The sequence below is a fragment of the Malus domestica genome, chromosome 12 (assembly GCF_042453785.1).
Source record: "Malus domestica chromosome 12, GDT2T_hap1".
NCBI lineage: Eukaryota > Viridiplantae > Streptophyta > Magnoliopsida > Rosales > Rosaceae > Malus > Malus domestica.
Window position 1 is genome coordinate 21,332,222 of NC_091672.1, and position 10,828 is coordinate 21,343,049.

A 10,828-nucleotide genomic window follows, 5' to 3' on the forward strand; every position below is an offset into this window, starting at 1 on the left:
GGTTAGGCTACGCTAGAGTTGTCTACGTGTGGACTTAGGCCTACTGTGCTTGGATTTCTTGTGTAGTTGTTGAAGCTGCTCTGTGGGCCTACTACTTCTAGGTTGTTGTTGTCTGCGCATGGGTCTGTTATGACTGCAAGTTTTAAGCTGCTAGAGTGGCAACATTATAGGATGTGGCTGGTGGTAAGGGGCGTCCAGCTACGAGAAGCAGCGACATGTAGCCACGTCATGTCCCTTATTCTCTAGTCCATGTCCATGTACATAAGGGATATTATTTATCATGATTTCAGAATTTTCAGTCATGTTTTCCTTCTCTAGGCTAGCACCCGAATCAAAGAATTAAAAATTTGAAGATTAGAAGCACCTAGAAAAATTCAAATAAGGGGAATTTTGAAAAGAATTTGCATGAGAGCTTCTTTGAGAATTAAATCAAGCTCTCAATGAAAAGCACCAATTTGTGGTAGCAAAAATTCACTATCTTCAGTCTTGATTAGGGATGGGCAACGGTTATGGCGGGCAGGTAACCACGGTTATTTACCCATAACTGTTTATGCTCATACCCGCATAACCGTTTACCCGTTGGGTAATTGCCTAAATAGTTATACCCATACCTATAACCATTTATAAATGGTTAACCATACCCATAACCGCATATCCATTTAACCGTAACCGTTTAATACCCGTTTATCCATTTACCCTTTTTAACCCGTTTATCTTTTTATTTTTTTTACCATTACCCCCTTGTCACCTGTCTACATGTTTTTTAACAACTTGAAAATTAAAAAAAAATTTGTCATAATTTTTTTTTTTGACAATTAAACACCGTTATAAGTACATTCATCATACATTTCCGTATTTTAATTTTTTAAGTCCTTATATCATTCCAATAATTGAAATAATAGTTTATGGATGATATTTTTAACTGTTACCAATGAAGGTAAATATAATATTTGCTAAGTATTATTGGGTTACAAAAATTGTTTAGAAGACATTTATATCAAAGCATTTCTGTCAATTTTGTTCTGAGTTCGAACATCTCTGATTTTGAAAATTTCTAAAAAATTTGGTTGGCAATTGGAATGTAATTATTCGATCCGAAATTTCTCAAACCTAGTTTTATAAAAAGCAAATGATACATATATTAAACTAAAGATAAAAGCATACGAATTATTTATCTTGTTTATTTTTATTTTATGTCATACACACGTAACAGCATACAAATATCGCAATAATTCAGAAAGAATATTAAATGGTGGATACATAAAAGCTTGAAAATTTCAAAACATAGTACAAAATGTAGGAGATCCGAATTATGTTCCGAAAATTTCGTGATAAAGAAATTTCTAGTAAATTTCGATAATTCAAAATTCTGGAATCATTTTTGAATTGGTATTGAAATGCTTCTCTCTGATCCGATTATGCGGAAAATCACCCCTAGCCCACACCACTCCCTCACTTTCTCTCTCTACACTTTTCTCTCTCTTCACTTTTCTCGGGTGTGGATCTTTGCGTTTTCAAAAGTTACACTACTACCATCCTGCGCATTGGTCTCTTTACCGTCCGTATCTTCTTCTTGGAACCCTTCCTTGAATCTGTCATAGTTTGTGGGCTCATTCGACTTGAATGACCGTTCTCCCAATACTCGAACCAAGTCCTCTTGGTGAAGGACTTCCTTTTCCAGCAACAGCTCTGCAATCTGTCCTATCTGCTCTTTGTGCTCCTCTATTAACTGAATGGTGCGGACGTATGCTTTACCGACCCATTCTCTAACTTCACTGTCAATTATTGCACTGGTTTTGCTACTGTAGGGCTTCGTCATCTCAAATGAATCGTCCCTCTGAGGAACAAAAGAAGACCTACCTTGTAACTGAAGTCATACACTGCAACTTGAGCATATGTCATTTTGGTCACTTTCTCCAAGTCGTTCTGCGCTCCAGTTGAAATCTTCACCAACAAAACCTACTCCAAAAATATCACCGCATTTAATGACAAGTTCTCCAAGTCGTTCTGAGGCATTGTGCTTGATCAATTTAAGACAATTGGGTTATTGTAACACAAGACTGTCTGCAGTCGGAAACTATTCAAACATTGCAACACAACATATATTAATACAAATTATAAAGATTTAAAGACAAAAGGCATCATATACTTTCGGAATTAACTTCTCTTTGAAAATGGCTTGTTTTTCTTCTTTTAGATTCCACCATCTAGTCCTTGGGCACTTCCAAGTCTTGTTCTTTTGTCTCCCTCTTTTGATATGTACATCCATCACCAACAAGCGATGTTGATTAGCCACGCTCTCTCCTGGTATAACTTTGCAATCCTTACAAGTCTTGTTCTCTTGGAAACTTATCTGGGAAACAAATCAGCTTAAGCAGAAATTACTAATGAAAATGAAATGGAAAAAATAAGCCAAATAACAACATTGATGCAGAACGTTTGACTAGAACTTAGACAATAAAGATATAGAGGAGAAGACACAGAGGCCTCAGGGAGGAACATCTGTATATTCAATCATTTGAGACTCCCTCTACTGAACTATAAAGGCTCAATTATATAGACCTTGCTAGAAACACGAAAGTAAACCTATTCAACAGGAAAGTAATCGTTTTTTTTTTTCTTTTTTTTTCTGTCAAACACATGAAGGTAATCTTAATCCTACGCGAAAGCGATCCAAATAAACTAGTTTCTGCTTAGTGATTACCTCCTTCGTTTGATGAGGATTAAGGAATAATGATGTGACAATAAAGCCAATGAACATTAAAGGAGCAATAAATCTTGAATCTGCTTCGAAAACTGTCCCCGAGTATTCCCCTGACCACCTGCACCTGATCCCTCTGAAGAAAAATGAAACTCATGGGCATACTAAAACAATGTTGCACTTACCAAAACACATCAATGGGGAAAAACCTACAAAAAATTAAAATGTGGCACACCTTTGGACGCTGATTTCTGTTCGCCCCCTTTCGGAATTTCCTTCTTGTTTTTCGGATAATAGTTTTCGTAATCTACCAAACCATTGCAAACATCCAAACATAAACACATTATGCTAAGCATCAAATTTTATCAAACCAAAATAAAATTCTTAACTTTTGGACAGAAAGCCTTACGTTTTTTTCCCGGGGCCTTGGCTGGAGAACAAGCGACGAATTCTAGGGATTCCGAGAACAGACTTCAAATTCGACATGTATGCTTTCGATAAGAGCTGCTTCCCAGCTCCATTGTAAGCTATATATCCCCTCAGAATCCCTACGCAGCCATCAACGCACGCATTGCCGAGCGGCGTCAAAGACGGCGGAAAGGAATCGTGCCGCAGCGTGTTCCTCCAGTTGTAAGAACCCGAAATCACATTCTGCGCAGAAAAATATCAAATTTAGCAACCAACTAAAAAAGAGAACTTTAGGGAAAAAAATTTTAAAACTTAGATTTTTTATGTTATAGTTCTTACTCTATTGAGTTTGGAACGAGCCGAGTGGGTGATCGAGCGTCTGATGCTTGAGAAAACCATTGTATCGAGCCGCGGGAATCGTTTGAGGTGGAGAAGGGTATTTTTGAAACCGTAGAGAGAGTTATGTGGGTCTGTTTGGTTGCCGAGAAAATTTCTGGTGGGAAAGTTTTCTAGGGTGTGGCAATGGGGAGAGAGAGAGAAAGAGAAGTTTGCCGGAATTGGGAGTGGGAAAGGGGAGGGGCGGAGAAAGGGAATTGTTTGCTGCCCAGAATGAGAAACCGACTTCTTATTACTGAATTACGTATTTGACCTTTGTTATGTGACGAGGGGATGTGAGTGGAGTAAGGTTAATTTGGTCAATGTGCGGTGTTTCTTCCAGGGTTTTTAGAGCCTCAAAATTGGTAGCAAATATGTATGGTTTGGTTTGGTCACCTCAGTCCCCTTTTAACAGAATTGTGTTACAAAAATAGTAAAAAAATTTATGGGATTAAAGATTAATGGATTTTGCACTAGCTAAAATAAGGTCCTTCACTCCGAGTGAGAATTCCAGAGATCCTCAAATCACATTCGTTCATCTTATATCGTGCAGTCAGAAATTATTGTAATATTTTTTTTAAATTGAATATAAACAGTACTTGACGAAAACTGACCGCACGATGAACGAATGTGATTGAAGGATTTTCGGGACCGTCACAAAGAGGATCGGGTGAGAATCCTTTCTCCTTCACTCCTTTACACGCACCTAGAGACAAAGAGGGGGCCAAAATCAAGTGTATGGATAAAGAGAAGATTTTTAGGCTCATTACCCGCGTTGAAAATGGGGTTTTTATTTTTTGACAAAATTACAGTTTAACGCATATACTTAAAGAAATTGTAAATATAAAATAACAAAATTTTTGTACATGTATAACATTGTAATATGTTGCTTGAAAAGAACAATGCCTAAAGACACAAAGTCAAAATATTTTCTGAAGAAAAGAGAAATGATAAATGCACTTACAATAATTTGGTGCCTTTTCTCATCGCTCACGTATGAATGCATTCAGCCGACTTTAGAGTGCAAATAATAGTGGGAAAAAAACATTCTCATACACAGAGGCGGATCCATTCAGGGACTAGGGTGGTCCCAGGACCACCCAACGGCCTGGAGTTGTGCGGAGGGGAGATATGCAGCGGTGACTCTCTGCAGACTGCAGATGAAAAAGAAAGAAGAAGGTTGTTTTCTTGTTAAACTGAATCGGCCAAAACGCACCGTTTGAGTCCAATACAATTAAAATGAATGTGTGAGCCCAATTCCCATTTTAATATTTTATATAAGAGACCCTAATCGGTAATCCCAATGCCCAATCCCTTTTTCCTATCTCCTCAGTTTCCTTTTTCGTTCTAACCGCATATGACCAAGCCACCGCCTGTCCACCTCTCTCCTCTCAAACACCGCTTCATTTCTTAATTTTATTTTTGTTATTTTAATACTGTCCTAATGTCTAAATTTAAATAAGTTTTCTAATTTTAGTCCAAAATAGAATGCTATTAAATTGATGTGTATCGGATAAAATTGTTAGATTCCTAATATATACTAGTTAGTGCTTGGATTGTAATTTATGATTTTTTTTTTATATTGATTTGATCATGTGATGGTTAATTTCTATATATATGTTTTGTTTTTCAACAAATATACATATATTTTTATCTCCATTAATTTATATGAATTTTTGTTTTAATAATTGAATGTGTAGAAATTAAGAACATGGTACGACATAATACATGAAAATCATACTCGATTAGTTTAAACAATGTTATTTCGAATAGTACAACTCGGGAAGAGATCGGGTCCGGATCTCTCCCATCAAAGGCCCAAGAACAAATGATCCGGACCGTTGAAATTTAATCAAACCGCTACAATTATTATAACTTTTAGAAGAGCCCCCTGTTTGTAACCGTTGGATCAAATTTCAACGGTCCGGATCACTTGATCGTGGCCTTTGATGGGAGAGATCCGAACTCTTCCCGTTCAACTCCAATACTAGGACCACCCAATGATAAAAGTCTGGATCCGCCACTGCTCATACAGAGTTTTGTATGAGTTTGCTTCGCCCTATGATATGGGGGGCAAGGAGCAAGCAAATGCTCACTATACTTAAGATTGAGATTCAAACAAACATAGAAAACAACAGTGTCGAGTTGCTTCCCTCGAGAGTAATGTAGTCTACATACATAAGTTTTACTATATAATGAAATAAGTAACAAGGCTTAGAATCAGTCTCATTGTTGTTGGTTTAAAACGTGAAGAATTTCGAAGAAATTATGATAATTTTAGAAAAAAATTGATATGAAACAATTGTTGAACATTTGGTCTAGGATTGTAACTTTGATATTTTCACTACATTTGAAGAACTTTAGAAATCGAATCAAAAGAAAGATTGAGTTAAAGAAAAAATGGTGCAGAAATAATGAATGTCAAATCAGAGTTAAACGTTAGTTATCTTGATACCATGTTAAGATGAAGAGCCAAAAGTTGAAAGGAAGTGCCAACAAAAGGAGAGAGTACACTAGTGTATCAAAAAATAGTTCAAATGATTGCAATGAGTCTAAGTTCTTCTTATATCTCTTTACGTACATGAAGGCATAACCACTCTTCTAATAATTATGTCATGTCATAATCACTCTTCTAACAATCACTAAAAATTTATCTAAGGATGGTGTTGTTCACTCACACTTTTTATGCATCTTTTGTTAATTTCTATCGTTTGATCATATTTAATTTATCGATTTGACGGTCAAAAATTGCGAGAAGTTTGTGGAAGGTAAAAACAAATGTGTGGTTAGCACCACCTTTCTCCTTATGCTGATGATAAAATCTACATCGCATTTTTTAGTATGCATATCATTATTGTTCAACATTGTATAGTTTACGTCTATGGATTCATCCAAAATTATGATTTATGCCCACGTCAAAATAGGAAGAAACCCATGATAGAGAAGAAGGAGAGGTTGGAGATGAACGAGAAGAGGAACATGTAGAGTTTGAAGAAGCACTTGATGGTTTAGGGTTCCTAATCATGAATGGCACCATATCTTGAAGCAATCCTTGTGAGCTTCTTTCTTCTTCCACATACCCTTGATGCCGGCCCGGAAACGGGCCGGGTGGCAGATCCCGAACTGGATCGGGAGTAACGCTTCTCAGACTTTCTTGGGCTTCTCTGTCGTGGTCTTCGGCTTGGGGCACAGAGGTTTTCTTCTTGGGCTTCTTCATTGACGGGCTGGAGGTTTGGGCCTGGTTGTTGAAGTCAAAAAATGGATATGCGAAGTGCAAATGGAGCCCTTCATAGGTGATAATGAGCGTGTCTGGTTCCTCACTGGACCTCTCTACTTGCTTTTTGGCACTGCATCTTGGATTTGTGCACCTGTAGTAGCTCCTATATTTTAAAAAAAAACTTGGTCAGAAATGTAAATTGAAAGATTAAAGTAAAATAAATCATTTGAAAGTTTACTTTTTTTTTTATTACAAACGATATTATTACTTTAAGCTACAATATGATGAGGATGAATGGTTTGAACTTGGTATACAATAGGTTGAAGAAGAAGGTCTTATCCACTAGAACAATCCGCCGGCCACTTGCAATTGAATGTTTAATGTAATTGTGTGACTAGCAATATGTCAAACCTTTGCTTAATGGCCTAGTACTAGGGTTCGCCCTGGCGTAGGTAGAATATTTAAGGATAATCTACCTTCTTAAGGTCTTGAATAGGGTGGTTGGCTTCATGCCTCAGCACTAATTAGAGAGCATTTCGTGAACTAATCAGCTTAATTAGTATTAAAGTGGTATAAATCATGCAGATTAAGTCCGACTCTTACACACATAAGATAATGAAGTCGTTTACGATGCTTATAGGTTTTTCAATGCAAAGTTTATTGGTTTAGGTACCTAATAAACAAATGACGCGACTCTTGTTCAACAATTATCATTTGTTTTAAGTTAATTAATAATTATATATTTGTGGTTTTTTTTTTAACTTTTCTAATAGGAACGTCTTATATCTTTTATCAAAAATAGCGTTAAACACTTTTCTTGAAGTTTTTCTTGCATTATTCTTCGTAAGAGCTTATGGACAATGACTTTGAAGTTAAGTTTGTTTTATAAACAAGCAATATTAGAAGATGGAGAATCGACGACCTTAGATGTAGAACTGAGTGCTCATAACCGCTTGAACTACACACTTACTATGGCTGCAATAATATCAAAACCCTAAAGCTTACAATTTCAGATAAAGGGGAAGAAGAATGAGCTATATATGGTAAATATTACCTAGGATTTGGGCTATTCTTAATGGACTTCTGGCCATATTTCCTCCATTTATAACCATCATCAGCCATTATTCCATTTCCACAGCTTTTGATCTTCAGAATATACTTATGCTCAACCTTACTCAGACCCCTTTCTAACAACGACAGCCTGCAAAATAAGAAAATTCATTTATAGCAAACTACAAAAAATAATCCCAATCAATTAAATTCTACAAAAACGAACATAAAATTATTGCAACATATATATACAAACCTGGCATTTGAAAGTTCTTGGGGCTGGACTGTTCCCGTTGTGACAGACAAAGCAGTCTCAATATCTTGGATTGTCGGACCAGAATAGACGTTAGGGATAAACCCGTTGATAGCCTCTTTGCCGAAAGCACTAGTCGTTCGGGACTGCACAGATTCCTCCGGTAGCACAAAGAACGGTGACTCATTGTCCAGAAGCTCCCTCACCAGCTCTTCCTCTGAGCCGTCCGACCACGTAGCACCCATTGCTTCCTCCATTGCTAATAGAAAAAGAAGAAGAAGAAGCTGAGAGGAAATGAGTTGATAAGATGAGAATTATAGAGTGTGTATTATCTGGTGAAGAAATAAAAGAAGGGAAAAGGTGGAGCAGATGAAGAAGGGAAGTTGTCACGTCTACGTGTTTGCCTCTTGACTTTTAAAGTAAGAGGGTTTTGGTTTCGTATGCATTCTACTTAGACTTAACTAAGAATTCTATTCCCGTCAAACAGTAAACATATTTGGTAAACTGAACAACTCTAGCTACGGGCCTTTTTTTGAAAAAAAAAATGAGGTCATTTTCCTTGCGCATATATATGCATGCTAGGGTAATTTCAATGCCTTCCTTACAGAGATCAAATTCAAGAACTATAATTTTCACGATTGCATCAAATTCAAAAAGTAATTCCGGTATGCAAAACACTGGCTTCATGATCATCTCGATATTAATTTACCGGAAAAAAAGTGGGTGAGGTAAATTGTATAAGAGAGGCAATTATCCCTAAACCCTCTCTAGTTTCTATGGATGTATACATTTGTTTAATTTTTTTTGTTAAATTGAATAAGTCAAAAGAGAATAAAGCGTCAAAAATAAATCAAGAGCGTGCAAAAAGACAATCTAAATTGTAGAAAAGAGGGGATTCAAAATATAGTTGCATATGAAGAAATACATCCATTCTAATTAATGTAACTAAATCCATATTTGAGAAATCGCATGATAGCTAGTGTGGAAAATTATTTACTTTAAAAAAAAAAATGAAAGATAGACAAAGCCAGAGTCAATTTTCTTTCAATTCATCTTCTTTTGTTGCTTTGCAGCATTCTCTTTGTTTTCATTTAGTGTGTTATTTGTCTTGTTATAATGTTTTGATGAGAAGAAATTTTGAATGACAGAGGCATCAAAGGTGGACCAAAGCTACCTGAACCATGATCCAATTTTCAACCCAAAGCAAGAGTCAACCACTAAAGAATCAATAAAAATATACGTTTTCATTATTTTCAAGGAGATTACATTCTCTCCTTTCTTTAAATAAACAGATTAAAAACTTGAACTTCATTAATTATCACTTCTTTTCTAAATTCTTTAAGGAAGCATATAATTGGCTAGCTGAATAGTTAATTACTTTATAAAAGGAGTAGATATGAACTGTGATAGACTTTTTAACAAAAACTTCCTAATTAGAGGAGATGTATTATCATGTTATCAATTCATCACGTGTCAAGTGTTTATTAGAAGAATGGTTGGTTTTAACATTTTTAACACGTCACATATATTTATTGAATAAGTAATGTCATTAGAATTGTATGTTGATTGCAAGAGAGAATCTCTCCAATTAAACTGATGAAACTATAAAACCCTACTTTAGTTTTTCCCTCAACTTTCTTTTCCAACTCTCCCAGGTCTCGATCACTTGAGATGAGTAGCATGCAAAAAGAAGATATATAACATAATTAGAGCCTCCCGTAATTAAGGTTTATATATACTCATACAAGACTAAGCATGCATGTTTATTGAATATTGCCAGAAAACCGATCCACATTAATTCCAAGAGTTCGAATTTTGCAATTTCCAAATCTCTACGCTTCCATTATTTTAGATTTTAGAGAGATTTGTTTTTGCTGTTGATGGGCTGGCGGTGCAAACTCAGTGCCTATGTCTAACAACATAGTGGTCCACACACATGCATGCAAGCCTCGATCTTTCTCACAAGAAAGAAAACAAAATTAATTATTGCAACTAATTGTCCACCCAAATTCATCAATTAGGAGACCATTAGAAGCTAATAGTATTTTGTTAACTTGACAACAATTCAAACAAAATATAAGTGATCAATGATATAGCTTAAAAGAAACCAAGCTATGTATATATACAACCACGTATATTGGCATTCCACCACAAGTACTTCGAAAAATTATTGTATGACACTAAAATACAGTCAAATAATATAAGTTTACATGTTATGTGCATGACTGATGAACGATAGTCTATGCTTTATAGTGTAGTATATATTAGTTAATTATCAAATTCTATGTTATGTCACTTGTTTAATTATCACACAACTACGTTTTAGTGTCGCACAATAATTTATACTTTTGATCACCCAAAATGATTTAGAAAATAAACAATAGAAAAACTGAAAAAAAAAAATCTAGTGTGGTTCAACCACCGTCACCATAGCTAATATATTTAGAAAGTTTATCTTGAAACACGAGGGGAACCGAATGGTTTCTTCAAAGTAAGGGCAGGTTTTGGATGTTTGTGGCTTTGACTTTTGTTAATATTAGAAACATAAACAGAGGGTGCGTACTGTCTCCCTCTCCCCTACCCTACCCCCGTAAAAACACAAACTGGGGTTGACCGTCAGACAATCGGAAAGAGAGAGAGGCGTCGGTTAGCGGATGAGGGAAGAGGTGGCGTGGGCGCAGGTTAAGAACCAAACAAACCAAGTTATCTTTGGTTGGAAAAAACTTGGACGTGTTCGTTCGCCAAAGTCAACCCTTTTTAACGTGGGACCATGTGGGGGACACGTGTGATTGATGGGGACCCACTGGTGTCCAGCTTCACGAAT

At 36.1% G+C, this 10,828-nt stretch overlaps 2 protein-coding genes across 2 annotated transcripts; both read right to left on the reverse strand.

Moving 5' to 3' along the window:
- Window positions 1-1,673: 1,673 nt before the first annotated feature.
- LOC103430373 (uncharacterized) lies at window positions 1,674-3,864 on the reverse strand. The gene is made up of 6 exons (XM_070809894.1): window positions 3,449-3,864; window positions 3,111-3,352; window positions 2,937-3,008; window positions 2,705-2,837; window positions 2,150-2,353; window positions 1,674-1,959 (listed from the first exon to the last, which is right to left on the reverse strand). Exons 1-6 carry the CDS (start codon window positions 3,506-3,508, stop codon window positions 1,816-1,818), a joined length of 855 nt encoding a protein of 284 aa, XP_070665995.1. The 5' UTR covers window positions 3,509-3,864; the 3' UTR covers window positions 1,674-1,815.
- A 2,378-nt stretch (window positions 3,865-6,242) lies between these two features.
- Window positions 6,243-8,392, reverse strand: LOC114819122 (probable WRKY transcription factor 49). The gene is made up of 3 exons (XM_029090470.2): window positions 8,008-8,392; window positions 7,756-7,902; window positions 6,243-6,864 (listed from the first exon to the last, which is right to left on the reverse strand). The coding sequence occupies exons 1-3, from the start codon at window positions 8,259-8,261 to the stop codon at window positions 6,372-6,374; spliced, it is 894 nt and encodes a 297-aa protein (XP_028946303.1). The 5' UTR covers window positions 8,262-8,392; the 3' UTR covers window positions 6,243-6,371.
- Window positions 8,393-10,828: the final 2,436 nt, after the last annotated feature.

Bases quoted from the DNA above. Each gene is read 5' to 3' on its own strand.
- LOC103430373 (XM_070809894.1), bottom strand. From the start codon at position 3,508: ATGGTTTTCTCAAGCATCAGACGCTCGATCACCCACTCGGCTCGTTCC. The intron at 2,838-2,936 runs GTGTGCCACATT...ATTTTTCTTCAG, and splicing joins ACAGAAATCAGCGTCCAAAG to AGGGATCAGGTGCAGGTGGT. The intron at 2,354-2,704 runs GTAATCACTAAG...TTTGTTTCCCAG, and splicing joins ATCCTCATCAAACGAAGGAG to ATAAGTTTCCAAGAGAACAA.
- LOC114819122 (XM_029090470.2), bottom strand. From the start codon at position 8,261: ATGGAGGAAGCAATGGGTGCTACGTGGTCGGACGGCTCAGAGGAAGAG. The intron at 7,903-8,007 runs GTTTGTATATAT...CTTATTTTGCAG, and splicing joins CAAGAACTTTCAAATGCCAG to GCTGTCGTTGTTAGAAAGGG. The intron at 6,865-7,755 runs GTAATATTTACC...TTTAAAATATAG, and splicing joins AAGAATAGCCCAAATCCTAG to GAGCTACTACAGGTGCACAA.